The sequence below is a fragment of the Myodes glareolus genome, chromosome 1 (assembly GCF_982192425.1).
Source record: "Myodes glareolus chromosome 1, mMyoGla1.1, whole genome shotgun sequence".
NCBI lineage: Eukaryota > Metazoa > Chordata > Mammalia > Rodentia > Cricetidae > Myodes > Myodes glareolus.
The window spans coordinates 31773503-31798936 of NC_142026.1; the positions used below are offsets into that span (position 1 = coordinate 31773503).

Consider the following 25434-nt stretch of genomic DNA (forward strand, 5'->3'; position numbering starts at 1 on the left):
CTTCTCTGTCTTTGAAAAGACCGAGACTGTCTGTTAGTGATTACCAAGAGTCAAGAGTAATGTGCCCTACCTCATTTGTTCATGCAGACCCCGGGCTCTTCATTCGCAGGCACTTTACAAACGAGCGAGCTGTGATGGGTTATACCTGTCGTTCATGTTCAGAGCATGACTTGGATGTGCGGCTCTGTAGCTCTGAATGTGCAGAGTTGCATCCACCTCCTCGCCAACCTGGTGGCTACTACCATAGAGAAATGACTGGACAGCTGAACATGGGCATCAGCGCTCTCATCTCGCTTGGTGTTTTGACTTCCCAGGTTACCAGAGATTGCCCTATTACTTTAGCTTAGTGCTCATAAGCAGTGTCTAGTTAAAAATCAGTGATACCCTTGTTGGCTCCCATGGTCATCAGCAGTATCTCTGCACTGAGTTGTTCAAATTTTCAGCCCTTTTTGTCCTTAGAAAATAACTTTGAGGCTGGTGGACCTAGTTCTGGATAATCTTGATCATCAACTTGATATGATGTAGAATCACCCTGGAGACAGAAAGCTGGGCAGATCTGTAGTGGAGTTTCTAGAGGTCGTTAGTTGAGGAAGGAAGACATAGCCTAACTGTGGGAACACCAGTCCATGGACGGCGGTCATGAGCTGAGTAGGAAGGGGAGAAGGGACCTGAACACCAGCATCCATTTCTGTCTGACATGACCAGCTGCCTCAAGCTCCTGCCCCATGCCTTCCCCACTGCGATGGACTGTGCCCTCCAAGTGTAAATAAACCCTTCCTTTATTACCTTGCACTTGCCAGATATTTTGCCACAGCAATGAGGAGGGTATTAATTATTCAATACAGTGATGATACATTTAAATCTCTCCCCTAAGTACTCAGCCAGCAACCGTGTTTGTTTCTTCAGCTTCCTGCTTTGGCTGTCCCTATAGCAAGCCCTTGTGTGACTGAGTTCACTTTACGTGTTTTGTTGTTGTTATGAGGGTGACTCATAGCTGTGTGTTACCATGCTGAGTGTGTTTTCTGCCCACCTATGTTGAAGTTTCGTTTGTAAAGTGAAATAGGAAGGGAGAGATCACACCCAGGGTATGTAGTTGGGTCCAATGCCGTATCTTCTGGGATGTCATGTCCGTGAAGATGTCTGACATGGGAGACCTTGCTGCAACCTCGTGTCCTTTGTCTACCTGCTCTCATTCAGATGAAAACCTGGGCTAGTGCTGTGGAGTGAAGAGAGCAACCACATGCTTCCACCATGCTGCCTTTTGTCTTGTTCAGCTACACTTGCAACAGTAACATCAATAACAAAACCTAAATGTTAGCCTGTGTTTTTAAAAAAAATTTCTTGAAAGTTTCTGAAAACCCTAAAATTTTATTTATCCAAGTGGGGTATAATGTTGCATGTCTGTGGCCTGAGACTGAGGTAGGAGGATTTAGAGACCCGCCTGGGTACATAGTAAGACCGGTTCAGGAAGAAAACATCTTTGAATATGGTGGCTGTAGGCAGAACACTTCTTGCCAGGTCTGGAACCAGGGAATGATGTGGAATGTGTGATGGTCAGCCCACCACGTCAGCCTCGAGTCCTGGGGACTCCATTTGGTACCAGTTAGCTGTTCCCTCTGAAATGTTACCCATGATCCTGATTGTAGTTCCTGTTGAAAAGCTCCTGAATAAGGCGACTTAAGCAATCAATGCCCCAGGAGACAAATGCTCATATCAGGACCTTGGTATCAGCCAGAACACAGCCATTTTTTACAAGGAAGAAAAAGCCATGACATTTTATATGTTGAAATTGATTATTTCATCAATAGGTTAATAGAAATCCAGGCTGTAAGTTCACTTCCTGGTTATACATCCCAACCGTAATGGGAGAACAGAGCATGAAAAATGCAGAGTGCAAAGCGACCAGGAAGAGGTTTCCACGCTGAGCTTCACCCCTTCTGCAGAGCTCAGCCTGGATTCTGCCTATTTATATGTAAATGTTCTAGAAGGGGGTCTGCTTCCCCACAAAGCTTTACAGTAACCACTTCTTTCTGGAACTTGTGAAATATGCCCCCAGACTCTGGGCGCATCCACTAGTAAAAAATGAAGCACATGCCAGTTGTAGGCACACAATGTAACTGGTGGGGGGGGGGAGGGGGAGCAGCAATCCTTTGACAGTTCTTGAAAACTATGAGCAGTTGGATTTCCTTCCTTGGTCAGAGTTGACTGGCTGATATCTGAATGGCCCTTCCAAGGTATGTTGCTTCCTGGGATGGACCCAAGACCTTAAAGATGCAGAGATGAGCAGAACCCCTCCACTTTCTCCCCCCACCATGAAAAGTTAAATTTCTATCCATGTACAATAGGTGGAAGACTTCAGGCAGCAGCTGTAGGTATTTACTGCTTAGGGATTAACATTTCTTACCAGATTATTTGGTGTTCACACTACAGAGTGAGCTTAGGTGTTTAATTATAGCAGCTTTAATCATTTTAAATCAATGGGCAGTGAATTCACAGTTGTTTGCTCTCATGATTAAACTTTGCACTCTAAACATGTAAAACTATATTTCAGAACAGGTTTTGTCCTTGACAGTTCAGGTTTCTCACATGTATTTTGGAGATCTTTAAAAAAGAACCCCAATGAGAGTGACCAGCAACTGAACTCACCTAGACATCTCCCTAGGTCACTTTCTGTCCATCAGAGACCCCAGTGTTCACACAACCTAGCCAGGGCCTGACACCTTACTGCCTGCAATTGAGTGGCTTGAACACCACAGCGGATAGGATTGATTAACCTATCCTGAGTCACGGATGCCTCAGCATCAGAGCTGACCGTTCTCCAGCACATGCCTTCGGAGTCAGTCTGGCCTCCCACCTGTGCTACGTCGCCTAATGGAAGCTTCTAGCAGGCTCTCTTCCTTACTTCGGAGTTGAAAAACAACGGCCCATGGTGCCCTTCCTTGGGAGCATGGCAACTTTCACCCCTGCTGAATATATTGGTATCTGCCTACGGTAGTGGGCCCAGCTAAGACACATGGCTTTATCTTGACCCCCAAGAGCCACCTTGTCAACTCTTGCTGGCTTCTGTGACCTCTATCTGCAAGGGCTGAGGGTATCCTTAAACCATCTTCTTCCAAGCCTCAGGTATCTCATGTGTGCATGTGTGCGTGTGTGTGTGTGTGTTATGTGTGTGCACACGTGCATACATGTGTAGGGAGTGTGCACATGCATGTATGTGAGTCTTGTGCATATGCATGTCGCCTTCCAAGGTACCCAGTAGAAGGAATGGGCCAGATGGAATGGAGACCATGTCTATGTCCCTGGAGTGTCTCACCACATGTCTGCAGGACAGTGTGCACAGTTGCTCTATGTCCCCTTGGCTCAGAAAGTTACTTTAACTCCAGCATTCTATTAGAAGTGACTTGGTGTCCGTCTTTTCTGAAGGACATCTGAGGAGTCTTCTCTGTGGGGGAGCCCACTTGGTCTCCAGGGAGGGAAGATGCTCCTCGGGTTCTGCGGTTTAAGCTAGTGTTCATCTCCCAAACGGTTTTGAGGAGGAGTTGACAAAAATATTCTTGTTTTAAAAGACTTGCATCTGAAACATAAGGTCTTAACCTGCTTACCACCAGGGTCACTTGGACTAGCTTCTGGACCACAGCCCACAACAGCCCAAAGGCCAGCATTTGCCCTTCAGCAAGTAGCCTTGTGCTCAGCAAAGGGTATACACACATTTGCCTGGGAACATCCTTGATTTCGTGAGCACTCCACTAATGAAGCTGGCTCTCTTCTACCTTTCTCACCTCTGTGCTGTCCTGGGGGGGAGTGGAGGGCCAATGGGAGCCCCTTGTGCTGCCCCTTGCTGCGCACTCAGAGGTGACTTCATGCGCTGCTTTGACATTTCTTTTCTCCCTTTTTCATTTGTTTTCTTTCCTTTTTATTGTCTCTCTTTCCCCCTGCCCTCTCTGCTCTCGGGATGCAGCCAAACGCAAAGCATGGAAACTAAACCGTGTTGGTAGCCTGCGAAACATATACAGCAGCAGCAGCACCAACACCGAAGGTAACCGCACCCCGCCCGCCCCGGGCTCCTGCCTCCCCGCCTTCCTTCCTTCCTTCCTTCCTCCCCATGCAGACATGGAAATGCAGCCGCATGCCCCCGCATTGTGTTTGCAGTCGGCCCTGTGGTCTTTTCATCCTTTTGTTTGTGTGTTCTATTTTACCATTCATGTTCCTTTCAGCTTACTTAAATTTTGACCTTTCCCTTCAGTCGTAGGGTAGTGATGTTTAAATTACTTTGGAAACCTATTTTCTCCTCTTTTTCCCCCCTTTCCTTTATACATGTGGGCACTCAATGTAATATTTCCCAAGTTATTACAGTTTTTAAAAGTGTTAGTATCAGGTGTAATGATCTGTAGCCAAATACAATAGTGTGCCGTGACATTTAAGTAACAGTCTTAATTTGTTTTGTGGAAGCATTCTCCATAATGCTCTCTGCAGCTCTAATGCAGAGGCAGGCAGGCCCGGGCCATTTGCATGGGCTGCTATTGCTTGTAAATTCCGTATATTGTTTTGTTTCTAAAGGTCGTCTGGTGCCAAAGTTCACAAATTGACTTGGGTTGCTTTTTTCACCAAAGACAGCCGTCATTGCTTTTGTATAATAGCAGATTGAATTCCCCCCCACACCTTCATTTGAACAACACAATTATAAATTGCCTTTTTTTTATGATTACAAATGTCAAGGGTCAGAATTATTTTGATACCAGGCAAGGGAAAGGCAGCGCCATCCACCTAGGTATACGAAGGGAGGCTGGCGGGTAATACACGATGCAAAGCAGGTCACAATCCAGCGAGCCTGGTATAATAGGGGGATTTCTTTTTCACTTAAGTGCAAGCCAAATGGGTCAAGTAATGGCGAACTCGCGCCCTAACACTAATTGACTTATTTGGGGATGATTATAACTGTAATATTTTTCTTAATGTCACTGTTTTCTGGGCTGTTGATTTTAGCGATTGCCAAGTAGTGGCATTAAATCTCCTGTAAATTTTAAATTGCGCACTATTTCTGTAAACAAGTCCCTTCTTCACATCCCAGTCATTAACCTTTCCTGATTTATGTCCCCGTCCTCTCTCTCTTCCCTTCACAATTACTCCTGCTTCGCCACCAAAAGCCCTGCTCTCAAGCAGGAATGAATGCACAAAACCAAAGCCACGCTCACAGGGCAGCTTGTTAAAGAGCCATTTTGTAATCACAGTTTTGTTTGCACTCTTCAAGAGGAGGTGATTGGTCCAGATCCTGTGCATCCTGGCCTGGCCACATCTCTCTTAAAAGCATTCAGAAAGCGAAATGAGAGAGAGGGCAGGATGGGGATTTAAGAAGCCGCCTCACCAGTTACAATTTGTGTTGAGCACAAAGGGTATCAGTTTGCTGCTTCGCGGTTCTTTAGATGGTAAGGTTTTTCTTTTTTCTTTTTTTTTTTTTTCTTGTTTTGTTTTTGTTTTGTTTGGGGTACTTATCTCTCTGTCCTGTGTCTGTATCAAAGGTGTCTTTCTTTTATATGGTATAGGTTATAGGTTTATTGATAACATCTTGCCTTAAAAACTAAAGAAAGTTGTGACCGTTTTAAATGTTATTGAACACAGAATTGAGGGACAGTGAGAAGACGTTTAAGTCACTCATTGGCCTCGAGACTCAAGCCTCCCTTCCCATCACCTGCCAGAAGGCCACGCAGGAGACCTTGGTGGGCTGAGTTGACACTGTATTTAAGGAGTCACGGGAAGGCTGATTTCTCAGTATTCGCTGCTCGGGTAACAGGGAACTTGGCATCCAAGGCAGCCAGAGCTTCGGAGGCCATTTAGGGGTTATAGAGGGCAGACGGTGAGCAGATGAAATCCGCTCCTCTCTGAGTCCTCGGTAGCTTAACTCACTTGGGGTCCCTCCATATGAGTGAGTGCCACAGGTATCCAAGGGGACTGGGGGGCAGGCAACTGTGGGGGTTGAGACACAGGTAGCCATGAGGGTTGGGGTACAGGCAGTGACCACACTTCGGTTATCCCATATTTCCAGCTACAGCAAGCTGCTCCATGTGTGGTTACATTTGTTTCAGTTGAGCAACATGGTCATTCTTCATTACTATGTGTGTGCATACTACCTCATCCCATATAACTTTTAATAATTTGTTACAGAATCCATGTAATTCCATAAATTATCAAAATATTTTTCTAATCTCAGGCTTTTAATGTGTGATGTTACCACATGATTGCTGACTATAAACTGACCCTTCATGAAAATGTGTGTGCTGAAGACTCTGTCTTCTGTTAGATAATCTGAAACATACCCATCCTGAAGTATAGTATTTCTTAAAATGCCTCACTTGGTCGATTTCAGAGATTCCCAGAAAATAACAAAATAAAGTTGGTTCAGAGTTCAGTTCCCTAGACACAAAAATTAGATTTTTTAATTGGTAGGAGGAGCAATTAATAAACCCTGTTTTTGGTAGCCTGAGTGTGGCTCAGGAGTTGTGGGACCATCCTGGGGACACACATTGTAAGACAGACTGGGCTGTGCCTGAAGCCCTGTGATCTCACTGAAGTCTTTTCTTTGATGCACACACTGTCCTGGCCCCTGGACCGCACTGTCTCATTTGATTCTCACAGTGCCCCTGCCAGGCAGGTATTGTGTTACACACAGGGAATTGAGGTTGTGGTAAGTTCCACAGACCCTGTGCTGAGCTGTGTGCTCCAGGACCTCCACTCCGGAGGGGCGGTGGTGGATGACCAGAATGTGTGAAAATGGATTGTTAGGAGGACAGACACGGGTTAGAAAAGCGCAGGTGGGTCCTTCACCCCGCAGATCTTCTTAGCCTTGAAAGCCAGGTAAATGCTTGTTGCTCATCCTGTAGAACCCAGGGTTGAAGCTTTGTTCCTTCTTCACAATTAAACTCCCACCCAGGGTTGGTAAAATGAAATGCTCTTCAGCAGGAATTGCAGCTTTGGCTTGTCTCTGAAACCTGTGGAGCAGGGTCTCCGGGGCCTCTTAGTGGCATGGTTCCCCAGCCAGCACTCTTACTGGCCCAAGCAGGTGGGTGGGGCTCACTTTCAATGTTTGACTCTGTGGCAGATGTTTCTGAGAAAGTGCCTAGGAGCCAAGATGTAGGACAAACAGGCCCTGCATGACAGTGTCCTTCCAGGTTAGTGTGACGTAGAAATAAGGCTGTCCTATCTCAGAAGCCAGAGCCAGGTGGACTCACCAGCTGAGCAGAACGTCTGATGTGTGGATAGAAGGGGGATAGTAGAGGAGCGGTGAGCACTGCGTGGTGAGCAGAGTCCACCCGTTCTGTCACAGTCAGCAGTGAGTGCCTGAATGTCGCCCACTTCACACGGCAGACGACCCTCACACCCAAGGATCAGCAGGACTCAGAAGTGGCCCAGAGTCCAAAAAGAAGACCCTGTGGTTCTGCTCTGTCTACAAAGGTCCATTTCTGTGGGTTTGGAATCTGACCAGAGACAGGCAGAGGAAACCCACACTGGGTCCATCACTTTGAGGCACAGGCCTCTCAGGCAGAATCTAATCTGTGGTATTCTGATATAATCACTAAAATTCTACCTAGAGACTCTATGGAAAGTCACTTTTCAGTATAGGGACAAACTGACAGAAGCAAGCATACCTAAGTGCTAAATGTTAATGCAGCTGTCTTAGCTGCTGTTCTACTGCTGTGACAAGATACCATACCCAAGGCAGAAAGAAAGAGGTATTGGACTTAAAGTTTCAGAGGTTGAGTCCATGACCATTATGGTAGGGAGCATGGCAGCAGGTAAGCGGGCATAGCACTGGGCAGTGACTGAAAGCTCGCATTTTTAGACACAACCATCAGGCAGAGAGAGAAGCAAAGAGAGCTAACTGGAAATGGTATAGGCTTTTGAAACTTCACAGCCCATCCCCCAGTGACACACCTCCTAATCCTTCCCAAACAGTTCCACCAACTGGGGATTCACTATTCAAACATATAAGCTTATGGGGGCCATTCTCATTAAAATCATAGGAGCTACAGCAATATTGGAAAATCCAAGCTCCACAGTTGGCTTCATGGAGAGACAAGGAAGGCTGGCCATGCTGGGCAGCCGATTCTGGGAAAGCAGAAAGGTCTGTTGATTGACCTGGGCCTCCTAGCACAGCTCACTCCCTGGCTCCTGTACCTGGGAGCCCAGGGGACCCTGAACAGTGAAGACAGACCGCATCCCAACAGTAAATATACAGAGCCCTGCACATGTGTCTCATCTGTGTTTTCCTTTAAGAATGGGAGGGAACATAAAAGTAGCCCTTGCATGATGGTGGGTTTGACCTGACATCTTAAACAGGCCATCTCCATCATCAGGTAAATGCCTAAACTGCATGCCAGTTGAATGGGCTTTTAAAAGAGACACACTGAAACATTTTTCAAAATGTATTGCTAAAAAAAAAAAAAGCATATTAGCCTGAAGCTATATATGACATTGTATCACGTGGCCCATAGGGCCCAGGTTGTGGGAGACCTAGAGGTTGAAACTGAACATTGTCCATTTGTTTACAGTTCACACAGAGGGCAGTGCCTCTTTAGATCACAGGGATGTCTTCCCTTGCAGAAGCAAGGTGGGGACAGCATGCTGTGGCGTTCTCTAGCCAGCTAGTGCTGATGTGGCCGAAGACCAAAAAATGGAGAGATGATAGCTCCATGGTTAAGAATACATGCCAATCTTGCAGAGGACCCAAGTTCAGTTCCCAGCTCCAGGCAATACAGAATCCCCTTCTGACCTCTCTGAGTGACCTGCCTGTGGGCACCCATTAAACAGGGTATACAACAAACCCCTCTCCACCAGTAGATGCCCCAATGGAAAACCCTTTGCTAATACTCATGAACGGAGGGGTGGCTCTAGACACAGTTGAAGTCTGTTGTTGAGCAGAGGTATGGTGTACCTTACCAAAGACCCATCCTTCTGTGGCAGGAGCCGAAGAGGTGGCGCCCATCTCTGTGCCTCTGGACTCTCTTCAGTCAGCATTCCTGTCAGCCATACCTATGTGGATACTTCCGCTCTCCACCAGCACACTCCTCTCTGTGCACTGCCAATAGCACATGTCATTCTTGCCACATGTTTGTGAGTCAGTGTAGCAGGAAGCAGGCTCCACCTTCCAGCTGGAATCCTGGGGGGACCTTGGGTTAGGAGCCCAGATTTCAGGAAGCCTGGGAAACCGTTTTCCCCCCCCCAGAATGCAGATTCCCATGTGGCAGTGAGGAACTAACATAAGGGACCCTTGCAGCCCATTGATCCTTTCTACTTGGAGAACAAACCCACTCAGCTCCCTTGGTCTGGTCACACCACTGTGAAGCACATCTTTGAGGACAAAAATTAGAGGGCCTCGGTCTTGGTCTTGGCTTTGGTGAAATCCGACTTTCCCGTCTCCTCTATGAGGCCAGCATCTGCAAGTGTCCAGCTCTTCCCTCCCCCACCCCTCCTCCGTATTCTTCCTCATCAGGTGTCTCCTGTTAAAAACAGCCGCCCATGTTTGAACTATTTTCAGCTGTCTGTAGCCCTTTAACCCTTTGTCTGCTAGAATTCCACAAAAATAATTGATGACTGATTGGCCCATTAACCTTTAAGGGGGAAAAAAGTTTGACAGCCCAGACTTGTGTAATGAGGAGGGATTCCCTGTGAAGTCGGTCTGATGGCTGAGATGCTCGCCCCTGAGGAGGTAAAATTAGCCCCCCGGGGCCTCGTCTGCATAGAAACTGGACACAATTAGCACGATATCCGGTGTTATTAATGTCATTGGGAATAATTGGGCAGGTTGGTTTCGACAGGTTCATGGCTCTAAAATACTATTATAGTGGACCTTTCCACAGCCAACCGTTAAACACAGAAAACTGTTTAAGCCCCTGGGAGCCCAATCACTGTGTTAGTGAGCTGGGGACCAGGACTGTGCATAGCCTGGAGCTTCGGGCTGGGGTGAGGTGGCCTTTGGGCTTCTCCTTAAGGCGGGGAATAACTCTGTGCTTGTGTGTGTTTCTGGAACTGAGAACATGATTCTCGTGTATATGCCAACAGTGTCTTCTACAACCTGAGTCTCTTCCGTAATGAACTCGGCATAAGCTCCTGTGCCTGTCATTAAGTGATTGGTGTATCTGCAAATGACACCAGGAATAAAACACCAAAACTGACCCTTCTCACTATTCAAGCATTTGTCATTTGGGAGGTGCGGGAGTGGGGGGGGGCACAGCTGTCATCTCACTCCTTGGAGGCAGAGGCAAGGCAGGCAGGTGATCATGAGTTTAAGGACAGCCAGGGCTACAGAGTGAGACCCAGTCTCCAAAGGACAGTAAATGAACAGAGGACAGCGGCCGCGCTCAGCCCTCTCTGACTGATCAGCATTATAGCACCTGGTTTGCTATGATCATTTTTAAAAATCTGTTTGCTAAAAGCTCTACTATCATCAACTGTCATCTTATAAAGTAACACAGCCTTCTGGCCATTGAGGAATTGACGGGCACTACGTCACCTGGTGAAATGTCTGAGCACTGAGAGGAAGGAGCATGCTGCATTGGGCCGTCTGCTTTTTTCAGTCACCGCCACTGTGATGTGCGAGCATGGATCAAGTCGGGAGGCCTCTGAGGTGCTGTCTGTAAACATTGACCTGTCACCTGGCAGGCCCTGCCAGGACCCATGCATTGGCTTCATCAGTCCTTGTTGTGAGTGACAGGAACCTTTTTAAAGGGAAAAAGATCGAAAGACAGGAAAACATCCCACATAGCCGAAAACATCCCACATAGCCAGCTATGGGCAGGGGGATGCAGCTGACTGAAGGGACATCTGGACTTAGGCCCTGGCAGGTATTGGGCTTCTTGGCACCTTGATCCCTGACTGCAGTGTGCTGGTGGCACTCAGTGACCTCCACAGAGGAGAGGGCAGGACCACACCCCTTGCTTTTGTGGATTAACATCTGTTAAACCTGAAATTAAACGTGCAGTTTTGGGTTTCAGAACATTTTTGTTACTGAGTTTTCAGGTTGCTCTGTAGCCTCTCACAGTACATTAACTCTGAACTTTGCTGTCCTCCCTAAAACTCCTCCTTTTCAAAATGCAATGAGCAGACTTCACTCAGGACCCCAATAAAAACATGAAGCAGCCAAAAAGGGGTACAGGGTAGTGAGGTGGCCCTACCACCTGCTTCTGGCTTTGAGAACTGGAGGCATGCTCATGGAAACCTCCAGTGAGTCATGGCTAATGTCACTGTGCTCGGTTCCCTTTCCCTCACCCAGTCATATACCTTCCTCCCATCCAGTGGACTCAGTGTAGTCCAGCGTACTGTCATTGGGAAGGCAGTAGATGTGATGGGCAGTGCTGGCCGGCCATTCCAGAGATACGGGGTTGGGGGAGACCGAGGAGAGCCATGACCTGACTGGGCGCTCATTCACAGGCTTAGAAGTGAGGTGTCAGAGGGGAGGGCAGAGAAGGACTGAGCACACGCGCGGCTACTTTGCAGATTGTACCATCAAGTTTGAGGTGGCACACTCTATGGAGTGAAGTAGAAAGGTGCCTGTCTGCAGGGTGTACATCCTACATGAAGGCCAACATATTTATAGCGAGACTCTTGGAGCTCAGAGTAGAGTGAAGAAATCCTTACAAAATGTAGAGGCCCAAGAAGATATGAGAGGTGGCCATAAGGAAAGCAAGGAGGTGCAGCGGGGATACGCCAGGAGCAGAGGGAGAAAGGTCTAAGTACACAGAAGCTGCAGTCGTCTAGAAGGAAAGCTAACGGTGCGGTTCCTGGTGTTCCTGTGAATTCTACCCTTTGGGTACATGTGCAGAGAGAGGCGCATGGCTCCCAGGACAAGGCAGAGCCAGACTGCGCCTGCGCAGCTTCATCTGAACATTACAGCTAAGCTGAAATCAGAACAAGGCAGAAAGTTTGGTGCTATCTGTGTAGCACTTGACCCGGATACTCAGCCATTTCTGTCATTTTGTGCTCTGTCATCCACACATGGGTGTGCTTGTCCCTGCTAAGTAGAATCCTTCAAAGACCACCCTCTGCCTCTCCTGACACCCAAGGCATGAAGGAGGTAACCGAGAGCCCTGGGACCAAGCCCACACCTCAGTCAAGCCAGTTCGGCTCTTTGCCTTCCCATTAGCACTGCAGCTCATGATTCAGGCTACAAACATGGGCAGAAATCCTCTAAGGGAGTGTACAGAGATCTAACTGGAAGGCTCACGGTTGTCATGTCTTCCCCAGACATGCAGTAAATCCCAGCCAGGGGAAGCATTCTCATCCTTGATCGGGGGGGGGGGGGGGGGGAGCTATGCAGATGTCCTAATGAATAGTATTCACATCCACCCATGAATGGTCAAGTGTCCTTGCATTCTACCCATGAATTATATAGCTTGTCCCTGCCCTACCTCTCTCTTCACTGAGAGTTTTAGGTATTGAATCAGCTACTGTCTTGCAGACCTCTGTGTAGTAAAAGTCGCAATGAATACGTGTATCAGGAGAACAGGTCTTTTCAAGACCACAGATGCCTTGGCTCTGGTAATTGCAGGGTGTGGTTGCGAGTCAACCATGAAGAAAACTGCCTGAAGTTACTATGTAGTCTTTTTTTTTTTTTTTAATGAAAAACTTAACTAATCCCTATGTCCAAAGCCCTTGCAGCTCCTCCCCAGTCTCCCTCCACACAGCAGGTGGACTTGTTCTGCTTCGGCACAAACATGGGCCTCATTTGAGTACCATTCCTGGCCACAACCTGTTGTTGGTTGGGGGGTGGGGGGAGTTGTTGTTTTATTTTTGTTTTTTGTTCTCTGTTTTTTCTCCTTTGGGGTTCTGCCGCCCAGTTTCCAAATAAGTACACAGAATCCTAGTCTTACTTATAAATGTCCAGCCTTGACTTGTTTGTAGCCGGTTTTGCTAACTTAAATTATCCCATTTCTCTTTAACTATGTCTTGCCTCTAGGCTTTTTACCCTTCTTTATTCTATATGTCTTTTTTTCCACCCTGGCCCCTGGCGTCCTCCACTCCCCTTTTCTCCATCCTCGCTCCTTTCCCCTAGATTTTTTTCTCCTATTTATTCTCTCTGCCCACGAGCCCTGCCTATTTCTCTCTCCTGTCTAGATATTGGCCATTCAGCTCTTTATTATACCAATCAGGTGTTTAGACAGGCAAAGCAACACAGCTTCACAAAGCTAAACAAATGCGACATAAAAGAATGCAACACACCTTCACATCATTGAAACAAATGTTCCACAGCATGAACAAATGTAATATCTTAAGGTAATATCACACAACAAGCACCTGCTTTTTGAACTCTTAAGCTCCAAGAACCCAAAAGATCAAGAAAGAACTCAGGAAGCAAACATGCCCACGGTTAAGCGAGCTCACGGCTTCCTTGTGCTACCTGCATGTACTATTGCGCTCAGGCCACGCTCTGGCCCTGCCATAAGCACAGCCTCAGTGCAAACACCCAAAAGGACTGACATGTCAGAGCCATGGCTGTCAGGCCTGGCCCCTCCTCGGCACCCGCGTCACAGCTGCAGAGCATGACTGAAATCCTGCGGGGGAGTCCCAGGCCTTGGCCGTGTTGGAGGGTGTAGCCGCTTCTGCCAGCTCTCATTTTCACTCCTGCAGATGGGCTGTCTGGGAGAAACGTGAGGCTTTACACACAGGTGTGTCCACCTGCCCACGCTCCAGGTGGTGTTCAGACTGAGCCCCATAGAGTTAAGACCCGTTATCATTTGAGAGAGAGAGACCTTGCTTACATTCCAAGTTTAGTGCTGTTTTTTCCAGAACACAAAAGGCTCATGCAAGTGTGCCATAGTGATTGGTGGTGGTAGTGGTGGCGGTTGCAGAGGTCTTACATTGAAGACCTAAGCATCCCATTCCTGGGTGGTGTCCCAGCCCCTGGGAGTGGGGCTTGATGGCATCCTTGATCAGGGGAGGCACCATGCCGTGGTGTCAGTGCAATGGCCGGGCAGGGAATAACTTAGTTGATAAGCAGGTCTACGGGTTACTCTTTTCCTGTGACTACACATGACCACACAGCCAGTTCCAGGCCAATGCTAAGAAACTCCTCATCCACTGAGGCATGTGAAGGGTCCAGCCTTGGCTTCTGACTGTATTTTTCCTAAGCGGTGCCACCTCTGAGCAGACAGTGAAAACAAGGGTGGTGGCCAGGCTGCACGCCACTGTGCTCATATGCAACATTTAGCTAATGATAAGCTCCATAGAATCTGCCTGTGCCCAATCCACAGGGGAGGAAAATGCGCCTCAGGAACTTACCTAAAGGCAGAGGGGCAGGTACTATCACAGGACATGGACACAAGCCTCTCTTCCCCTTTCAAAACAGGTGTCTCTCTGTGACCACCCAGCAAGACCCGTGCCCACTAAACCCCCTCTGTGTTGCCTGACGTCACTTTGTCCAAGTCTTAGTAAGATGAGAACTAAAGCTCCCGTTGACGTTTGCTCGAGCCTGTACTGACACCACCTTGGTGTTCCCAGTGCAGTTCACCTGGATCCGTACTCAAGCCCTTCCATAGTCCAGTTTCACATCCCGCAGAACTAACCCCATTTTCCTCTCGCAGATGCAAGGGACAGCAGTAAGTTGCAAACTTACTTTCCTAAGTTGCATGGTCTGTGCCCACACAGAGACCCTGAAATCCCACGCTGTCTCTTCTTTCTCCCTGTCCCCCAAGCATTGATTGAAACCTAGTTATCGCTGCTGGCTTTTGGAAGCCGGCCTTGAGTGTTGGCGGGTGTGTGGATCAGATCTCAGCGCTCCCGTCCTGTGTGTGCTGCCAGCCCCATGCCTGTGCCATTGAATCCAGAGGCACTTGTGACAGGATGGGCTCGGGCGCTGCTGTCTCATGAAAGTGAGCTCTTCATCCCACCTCTGTGTTCCAGAGCAAGAAGAAAACTTTGAGTTTATCATTGTGTCCCTCACCGGCCAGACATGGCACTTTGAAGCCACCACATACGAGGAGCGAGATGCATGGGTCCAAGCCATCGAGAGCCAGATCCTAGCCAGCCTACAGTCCTGCGAGAGCAGCAAGAATAAGGTAAGGCCCTCAGCAGGCTGCCCCAAAATCAAGGCTGCTGATCATTAAAGCGAGAAGAAGGCCCAAGTGGAGCCAGGAGGGGGGTATGGGGATACAGGGGCATCAGATGGCTTGTGTGGATGACAAGACCCAGGTATGCTTTGTGAGGAAAAAAAAAACTAAGTAATTGAAAAGATAAAACCACTTTGTATCTACAAACACCATGCATGTGTTGGTGTCCTGGCTTGGCCGTCTGTGTGTGGCAGGATGTCCAACATGAAACCTTTGCTGTAGCAGCCGGCGCTACGTGGGAAGCTTTCGCCTCTCTCTGTAGGCGATGAAGCCTTTTGGACTCTGCCTGCTTATGCGTCCATACTTATTTTTTTTTGTTGTTATTGTTTGAGGCAGAATAAATCAGAAAAAGACACAGAGACTTAAAAGATGCCCCATTCTGCCCTCATAAATGTCTCGAATGTCACAGGGATACAAATGGAACGCAGAGGAGATAGAGGGAGTTTGGGCAAGGTGAATTTTCTGTTTTTTTAAAAGTCTGGTTTATGTTTCATTCAGTAATTAAAAGGAGTTCTCCAGCAGTTGTTTGGCCAGAAATGAAAGTGTTGTTCACTGTGCTTTCTGGGCCACTGCTCGGCAATCTTCCTTACACCGGTCCTGTCTTTCCCAGCCGGGTTCTCTCCATTTCAGTCTTTGAGCCTTAGATGCTCAGAGCCCTTTGCTGACCCGCTGAGGTTCTTGGTGAGCATTTTTATTTTTCAAACTGTGATCGACTGGAAACTGAAGAAAGACATGGCCATCCACCTGCAGTTCATTTATAAGCCGTTAAAGAAAGCTCTGACCGTGATGGATGGCCAGCTTTGTCATTAAGAAGGGAGCCTGCTTTTCAGAGAGATGGGGTGTGTTATTTTATTACCCTCTTGAGCCAGGGTAAGCCAGACCACAGTCATTATTGTTATTATGTCATTTGCTTCTCTCTTGGAAGACGGTTTATACCCAGCTCGGGAGAACCACTGTTTTTACTCTGAGCTTCTTGGATTCTTGTGTCATTTTCCTATGGAGCCGTGATGTGTCTCCCCTCCTCACCCCTGGGCACAATGACACCTGCCATCTGCAGACTTGGAATTCTGGTTTCAGAGCAGGGAAGGGGATACGTGCTGCTGATCAGAGAAGCATATCCCCGGGTGTTATGGAGAAATTAATTTTACACATTCTGACTGAAGCCACGCCTCTTCTTGTTTTTAGAAGCTCTGGGTTCTAAAAGTGTGGGCTCCTCCCATTCCACTTTCTTAAGAGCCTCTTCCCTCTTTGCTTCTCTGATTGCAGACAGTAGGGTGCATGAACTAGACGCCAGTGCCAGCCCACCTAAAGCTGCCCTCTGTAACCATGGGCAAGCACACTTGTGGAAATGGCTTCCCCTGAGAGGAGGTCCCTTGAGCAACTGAAGGACACCAGACACAAAGGGTAAAATGGGACCTAGATCTCCCAACATAGATGACTTGGAGAGAAAAGTCCAGACTCCATTAGAGAGAGAAGCATCAAGTATTACAATTCCTGGTGGATAATCCTGACCCAGACAGACAGAGCAGCCAACCAGGGAGTCACAGCATTGTACAGATACATGGAGGAAAAACAGGGAGATAGGTAGACACCCCCTCCCCGTGTGTGTGACACCTCCAGATGCCAATTCAAGTTGTTAAATGATTTCTGATTCCTCAAGGAAATAAAAACACAGGGTAAATAATGCCGATTAAACAATAGCAGTAGGTAAATGATAGCTTAGTATTAAGTAACAATAAATTCACATCATCTGTTTAGCACAAGACACCTCAATTTGTGAGGAATTTGTATGCAAAAGAAGTTATTCTAAGTTCTGAAACTGATCAACTTTTGCTTTAGCTGTAATATCAAGTGCATGTTGAATAAATAAACCTTTTAAAATACACATATCCTTTCCAACTCTGCCCCTTGCTTCCAGGATTTCATCCTTGCCAAGCAGTCAGAAATATGCGTAGGCATTTACAGAAAGCATTTTCTTTACAGCTCTGTCTAGAGTCAAGGATGCCTAGAGCATTCCGAATACACAGCCAAGGAACTTGCTGTATACTCACTCACTAAGTGGATTCATATGCATGCACTTAAATGATGAGGTTAAAGGCTTTGTTGACATCAAGTGATAGATAGATAGATAGATAGATAGATAGATAGATAGATAGATAGATAGATAGACAGACAGATAGACAGACAGACAGACAGTACTAAGCAGGAAAGGCAAGCTGCAAGGCAGTAATACCCATCTGTCTTTGCTACAGCGCTTATGTGTACAGATGTGCATAGAAAAACTGCCAGAGGATCTCTGAGTGATGGAATCCTAGTTTATAAATTCTCAAATTTTCTAATGTTGCCACAATAGGTTGATCTTAAAAAGAAGAAAATCTCTTCTGAGAACCATAAGAATGAATACCCTGCCTCACTCCAATGAGTGACTTTGATTTCATAGTAACTGAGAGATCATCACATGAGGGAGAGACTCTTCTGGCTATGATGTGTGGTGTGGTCTGGGGTTTTCTGATGAAGATTCAGAAGATAGCTCTGTGCATGCTGATTTAGGCCTGACCCTTGGCTGATAACGCAGATTATTTTTTTCCTCACTCTTTAATCTTCGTGCCAAGTAGCTATATGCATGAAGGTATATAAACCAGTAACATTTTCCATGTAGCAGTCTTTGGTTCATTCACAAATTATGGCGGTCTGACCACTTGGCTCATTTTGGGAATTGTCCGTCTCAGCCAATAATCCTGACATACAACCTGTCGCTCTCCTTCCTGAACTTCCCTAAGACATCAGAAATGGAAAAATTGTTTGGAAATTGCACACCGCTGCACCTATGCATAATCTGTTTGGTTTTTCTCTGACATCATTAGAAGATGTGTGGCTTTTTCCTGGCTGCTCATATCTTGCATTTTTTGTCTTCTTTGTGCCTAGTCCCGACTAACCAGCCAGAGCGAGGCCATGGCACTGCAGTCCATCCGTAACATGAGAGGGAACTCCCACTGTGTAGACTGTGATACCCAAAGTAAGTATACGGGGCTGACGGCGCCCCAGATCTGTTATCAGCTGTGGCATTAAGGACTAGACATGTTTGAATCTGGGTTTAATTTGAACATAGTGTCCTTCACACAGCCTTACTGGTGGAAGTGTGTCTTTTCGTATACACTGGACTTCTGTGTGCCCTGCTTAAGCCTCAGGCATCACAATAGTTGAAGGACTGAAACTACAAAGACTACATCTCTTGGAGTTACCCCCGTATATCATACTTTCTGTTGTACAAAAGGTAATATTCCCTTTGAGAGTGATGTTTTCTTTTTATATCCTGGGGGGCAAAGCCTGCCCCCTCAGAAGCTAGATTGAGTAAACTTTGCCCATTTATATTGTTACATACGGTCTTGAGGGGCATGGGAATGCAGTTCAAACAAGAGGTGCTGGTTCAGGTGAGGGATGTCTGGGAACTGAACACGCCTGACTTGTTGGGCAAGGTACCCAGGACACATGGTCTACAGCCTTGGGGAAGAAACAAAAGGGACATAGGTCTTTGAGATCTTCAACCTCAAAGCAAGCTTCCCACCAGAGTTTGCTTGTCAGGAGGACTCTGAGGAAGAGTGCAGTGTGAGAGAGTCGTGTGACTGGAGTCTGTAGCCTCACAGAGTTCTCCCTGGGTGAGCCAAAAAGAAAAGTGGCAACTCAGGCTGGAAACGATGGAGATGACGGAGATGCTTGGGTGCCACTACCAAGAGAGCTGTGAGATCTTTATGCATTTGTAGGCGGGGGTGAGCTGTCCACATCTCCTAGTAGGGACAGAATTCTGTGCAGTTTTATGGGTCACTGTCTGACTGCACCAGAAGAGAACAGCAGAGTGAGCCAGAGACCTGCAGGTGGATTGTGAGCGTCGCCTGAGACATGGAGGCACTAGCCCAGACCTGCTTCAGACGAACGAAAAGAGCAGAACTTCCCCCATGGGCTCTGACCAGCAGGTTGTCCAGGCGACCTAGCTGACCACAGCCCAGCAGGAGCCTGTCCTCAGGACAGGAAGGGCACACTCTGCCATAGACTCCTTTGGGCGCTGCTTTAAAGTCTCTCTTTGTTTGAATTTTTAAATTTTACTTTCAAAACGTGAGCTGAAGAGAAAAGAACATATATTTGAAGTGTGTTTTTATCCAAAACTTTCCTTAAACCAGACATTTTTTTAAGCACAGAACCTGAGGCATATTTAAAAAAAAAAAATTCAGAGATTGATGTCTGTAATTGTTTCCAGCACGCAACTAGAGATTCCTCAAAAAGAAACCAATTTATAGCTTTACAGAAACTGTGGCATGTGGCAAATTGGAGGTCACAGGTCCTTTCTGAGAGGAGGTGGATATACGTATGCTAAGGATGGGCAGGAAGGGGAGGCCATGAGACCAGACTGTAGATAGAACCACATGAGCAGATGGGGCGGAGATGATAAAGGCAGAGTTGAAGCTTCAGAAGAAGAGGTTTGAAGGCCGTTCACCAAGTATACTGTGTCCAGTCCGCGCATGGATTACCTTTTGGATAGTTGGCACTGTCATGGGCCCATTACAGGACAGGGAAGGAAGAGTCTAGACCACAGCAGTTTGTCCAGATCACTGGGGTAGCAAGTTCTATGCAATTCAGCCCACACCCTTCACCAGCCTATTGCTTACTCAGAGGCCTAAGATGCTTGGAGAGTCCGATGTGAGTACATGAGCAAGCAGGGAGAGATTTTTTTTTTTAAGTGTAAATGCCCAGTTTTGGTGCAAATGCTAGGAAACAGATCCCCATAGGCCACCCCAGCAGTGAGATGTGAGCAGTGGGATTAAGAGCCTGTGAAGGCTGTGTGCCTATGACTGCAGCAGTCCCCTTAGGAAGGATCCCCGTGGGGGAAGACAGTCTGTGCACGGAAGGAGCAGACACCCACTTTAAAGATGGCCCTCTCCAGGACTCTGGGATGAAATCAGTCACTCCACATCTAAAGGGAGGTACAGGTGACATCTGTTGGTGTGACAGACAGTGGGGCTCCAGGGAAAGCCCCCCCCCCCCGAGAGTCTCAGTGGCCCATCATTTCATGTGTATCACCCTCTGGGGGTTGAGGATGTGTCCGGACTCTAGTACAGTGTGGGATTTGAGGCCACAGTTACTGCAGGTCACCAAGTGTCTCCTCTGCACACTCAGCCTGTCCTAGAACATTGTTTCCAAACAGGGCATGGAGCCACCTTAGCTATGGGCTGCTTGTCTACGAAGAGAAATTGTGGTCCAGTGAATTTGGAAAAGTCAGTGCTATCCACCATCAGTATTTGAGAATTTTGTTCTAGAGGGAGCTTGCTTGTCCAGCTCAGCTCTTTCAAGAAACCACTGACAACAGAAATCTGTGTTGGGAGTACCAGTTGCCAGCCACCAGCATCATGTCCAGAAAATGACCCGGGGATCCCAGAGTACACACGTGCGCGCGCGCACACACACACACATATACAGTCCTCACCAGTATGTCAGACCTTCCAGGACAAAGGTAAGAGGCAGCCCAGTCTCAGACTCCTGGTCCACAAAGGTCTGTCATTGCCAGTGCTGCCCATACAATCTGGCTAGAGCACTGTTGGTTCCTAGTAGATCTTGTCTGACCCACCAGCCTTGCCTTCAACCACCCCTCAGTTCCTCAGATGTGAGCTCTGTTATGGTGAGGTTGTTCTGTATTCACCCAGATATAGTGTGTTTTCACAGCCTCTAATGTCCATAGCCACCAAGAAGAGTGGGCATACCAAGCTCTGCCCAAAGCAGGGCTTAGGTTCTGTGATGTCAACTTACTACACTGGGGGTAGGAGGTGGCCAAGGGAGCTGTAGGTAATTCTAGCTGAGACCAAAGGGAGAGCAGCATGCCAGGCAGAGCTGGTAATGTTGTACACAGGCTGGTGAAGCCGGTGAGGGTCTCAACATGAGACAGAGAAAGGGGTGGGGCTCGGTTCTTATCCTGTCTGCTCCCAGTGACAGGTATCAGTTATAGCAGGTTCTGAGTCTCAGTGTTATGTGACTGGGCCTGCCATATTTCATGGCTGCTGTTGGGAGGTCAGGATGTGAGCATACAGACATGAACTGCGACAATCCCATGTTATGTGGAGATAGTAAGGACAAGAGTGGAGGCTCAGAGTAAGAAGAAAGGGCTGAATTGGAGAGAGTATCTGTGGGGACAATGAAAGAATGAGGGCTGATCCCCCAGGTCCTGGGAGAGCATTGGTGCTGTTGGGAGACGCAGACAGAAACTATCATCAGTGCAAGCTGATGTCAGGGAAGTCTGTGTAAAAAGTTCCAACTGGTAAACAAGAAAGAGGTCAGAGCTGTTGACAGTTGTTACAGTTTGGGTTGTCACAAAAGCCTAGTCAAGCTGAGTTTACTAGGCAGAGAGAATGGCATCAGAATAGAAGAGATTACAGGAGCCAAGGTGAGGGCCAATTTGAGGAGGAAGTACTGGAGAAAATACTGAAATCATGAAGAAAATCCCAAAGAGACATTTAACTTCATCTGCATCATGTGCAGAATTGGGAGGTGGACGGTGGATAGGAAGTCAGCAGTGGACTAAAGTTGTAGCCATGGAGGTGGCCGGCAGCTATGACAGCCCTGTCTCAGTGGAAAGAGTTGGTGGGGGCAGCATAGCAGGAGCCACGCTCTGAGGGGTTGCAGACAGCAGGTGAGAGCCATGCGGCGGAGGATATGCAAGCTATTCAGCAGCTGAGTCCAGCCTGCAGTTGTGCCGCCTCCTGTGCTGTACCCACTCATCCCTGTGACCACAGGACACCTGGCAAGAAATTACAGGAAAGGAAGCTACAGCCTGTCATGTGATGGGGGCCAACTGTTTGTTCATGTCTTCATGGATCATGGCGCACAGACAGCACAGGAAATGGGGCTAAGCTCCAAACCTCAAGGCTTGTCCCACCAGAGATCCAGTTCCTCTATCTAGGCCCCACCTATGGAAGGTTTCACACTCACCTGAAACAGCTCCACCTGCTGGAGATCAACTTTTCAAACACATGAGTCTGTGAGGGACATTCTACATCCAAACCGCAACAGAGTTGTCTTCTGCTGTCTGTAACTCCATCCTTTTTTGTCTTCACACAGAATCTGTATGTTTCTGTGCCCTGTTCTCTCTGCTTCTGTTTGAGACCTAGGTTTTTTCTTCCCCCATCAGAACATCTCTGAGATCACAGGCCTCTTTTCCAGGACTCTGGGATATGAATCAGCCATCTTCTTGGGTTGTACTGATGTTAAATAAGTGGCTTGCTGACATTCTGGTTAGTCATGTGACCATCAATGGTCATTTGCCCTGTAGAGAACCCAGGAAGTCTCTCCAGTGGGTCAGATCAGTTTTTTTTTTTCTGACTCTTCTGATTTGAATACATTCCAGTTTTTCTGACTTGAATACATGCCAGTTCTGCCTCTGTGTGAGTTTAGCCTCTCTTCCTGATAGCAATGAGGGCCAGTGGTCATCAAGGTCAGCCTGTCTTTGCAAAACGCCTAGAGATTGTAAGCTCAAAGCCAGCCCTGGGCCCAAGTTCCAGATCTTCTGATGATATCATCACACAATGACAGATCTGTCCTAGGGCCCCTGAAGCCATTCTGTATACAAGCTCAGCATCCAACAGAACTGTATCCTTGTCCTGTCAACCCAGTTTGAGACGTACAGTACTCAATCTGCGATTCACAGCTGAGGGAGCTGGGTCTTGATACGACTATAGTACCTGCACACTCATCTGCCAGTGACCAGTGGAACCCTGTGAGTTGCTGCAATGGGTAACTTAAGTAAGACCCTTGTTGACCTTCACACAGGAGTGTGCCTCTTCCGTCTTCAAAATTGGCTGACCCAACCAAGCTGGGCTAACAGTAGCAGAAAGGGTTATGAGAGCCAGTGCGACCTCCAGGCATGGCCTGGGCCATGGTGGCACTCAGTTTCCTTGTCTCTGCTTCTCACTCCATCAGCAGCAGTTCTTAACACACAACTTTTTTTTTCTGATGTGCTCCAGTCCTGAGCTGTGCTGCTAAAGTATTAGAAGAGGTATCTCTGTCCAAATGAACACCAGTTCTGAGAAACTCTGGATTTGCCACAGCTGCCAGCAACTTACCATGTTTTCCCTGACAACCAAGAACAGCTCTAAAACATGTGACTGTGGGGACTGACTGCCTGAGCAGGTGTCCCTGAGAGTCAGGACCATTGAGAAGGAGTGGTGGCGGTCTGATTGAAATTTTCCCGTTTCTCTTTCTGTAGACCCTAACTGGGCCAGTTTGAACTTGGGAGCCCTCATGTGCATCGAGTGCTCAGGGATCCACCGGAATCTTGGCACCCACCTCTCCAGGGTCCGATCTCTAGATCTTGATGACTGGCCCATGGAGCTGATCAAGGTGATGTCGTCTATCGGAAATGAGTTGGCCAACAGTGTGTGGGAAGAGAGCAGCCAAGGACGGACAAAACCCTCATTGGACTCCACAAGGTAGGGATGCACAGGTGCTCCTCCAGCAGCTGCACCACTGGGCATGACCTCAGGAACAGCTGCAGCGGTGACCCTGGCAACCTATTGGAATGCCGATTAGCCTAGTCTGGAAGCATCCGTATTTGAAATTAGTCTGGAGTAGACTGAATGATTCAAACTCCTTAATTTTTTATGTTTATTTTTTGGCCTTGGGGATTCCTCTCCCCTCTTGGAAATGTATTACATTTCTAATCTTATGAATATATTACTTTAATTAATATATTTCTAATAGGCCCAAGCTGTGCTAACACTAATTATAAATTTTTGATTCTTTGGTTTTGTATTCTTTCGTGCACTATTGCTAAGCATCTGTGGCTAACCAACTTCCTCACCTGCCCCTGTCAACAAGTGAGTTTATGATTAAGAAAATGTATTTTATTTTCTAAAATATACTTCTAACACATTTCATTAAGTACAGCTAAGCATAATGTATGGTGACTCCTCATTAATGCTAATTGTTATCCAGGATAAAAACGCATTTATTTTTAAGGCCATTTAGTTTCCCATTTTTCACTTACAGCAATTATAAACCATTTTTGAGGATATGCATGCATATTTAATTCCCCTAAGAGGTGGCTGAAATAGCCCATTTTTGAAGAAGTCCAATTCCATAGTAGCAGAGGGGTCAGCTCATCTCTAGTTGGTCTACCTGAGGACATACATCCAAGGTTCTCAGGTGCTGGGTGCCCTGTATCCCCACTACCCCCTCCCCAGGCTATCCTCCCGCATGGGCTTGAGACCTGTTTCTATTGCGCTTCTCAAGATAATGAGAGGAAGAGGCATTTGTCATGTTCAGCATCTGAAGTATGTTTGTTTGTTTTCCTGGTGATGAGATACAGTAGGAGCCCAAGTGGCCATAAACCAGTGGTTAGGCTGCACATCCAGGTTCTAGCCAGTGATCTTCTGAGACCTGCTGGCCGAGTGTGTTTCACTAACACAGCAAAATGAATGTGTGGCGCCCCCTCTGGCGCACATCAGGAGTGAAGCTGGCATACATTAATCCTACTTGTGTTAGGCAGGACGGGAAGGGGAGCAGGAAGGGAAGGCCAGCAAGGTGCGATAGTGTGCTTACCACCCCGTAGGTTTGCTGTGACAGCTCCCCATTGTATGAGCTAGTCTGGGTAGCACAATTAGTGGTTTCCTCACAGATCACAGATGTGCTCCCCTTTATCTCCATCTCACTGTTATCTTCCCTGATTCCACACTCACATGGAAGTCAGCTGGGCTCTTCATTCGACCCTAAAACATTATTTGTTTTGTAGTATCTCCTTTTTTCATAGTGTAGTTAAATTTCAGTCTGGAAATGAAAAGATACTTGGAAGTTAAATTGTTCAATGTATGAAGAAAACATTGATATGAGTTAGAAAAAATTAACTTTATGCATCTGACCTTTTAGGTTTAAAAGTAACATATAGACTTTGTTTAATGCCATGAATTAAGAACGTTTGCTGTTCGTGTAGAGCATAGAACAATTAGAAGCTGATATGTGGTTGTCTTCATGTACCCAGCAGTGAGTGGCTACTGTAGGGGCAATGGCCAGTTCTGACTGCTCTTTGCCCTGAGCTCTGGGGCTATAGCTTTCTGTTCTGCCCAGCACCACCAGGAACAGCTTAGAGACAGGTGGGAGGAGTCTTCACCTCACAAACAGGTTGGCTGCAGTTTTACCTCTTGCCTTTGGTCAAGTTTCAAGAGCCCTTCTGAGTCAGTACTCCTCCCCAAGGCTGCAGTGATTTGGTGTGATGACCACGGCATCTCCTGATGGGACTTTGGAATTTCTGAATTTTCAGACAGGCATGAGATCTGGAGGCATATTTGTATCTTTGGTAAATTAT

The 25434-nt window shown here is 47.2% G+C and overlaps 1 protein-coding gene across 15 annotated transcripts in view; it reads left to right on the plus strand.

The window, feature by feature from the left end:
- Agap1 (ArfGAP with GTPase domain, ankyrin repeat and PH domain 1) overlaps positions 1–25434 on the plus strand; it is a 445382-nt gene that overhangs the window by 366853 nt on the left and 53095 nt on the right. For 9 of the 15 annotated variants that reach the window (XM_048441794.3, XM_085696840.2, XM_048441790.3 and 6 more), the window contains 3 exons: positions 14890–15044; positions 18021–18111; positions 23341–23563. In XM_048441794.3, coding sequence (XP_048297751.1) covers positions 14890–15044; positions 18021–18111; positions 23341–23563 — 469 coding nt within the window. Of the gene's footprint in view, positions 1–3958; positions 4037–14889; positions 15045–18020; positions 18112–23340; positions 23564–25434 lie in introns of all 15 variants that reach the window. The other 6 variants (XM_048441788.3, XM_085696846.2, XM_048441789.3 and 3 more) reach the window with 1 other exon arrangement.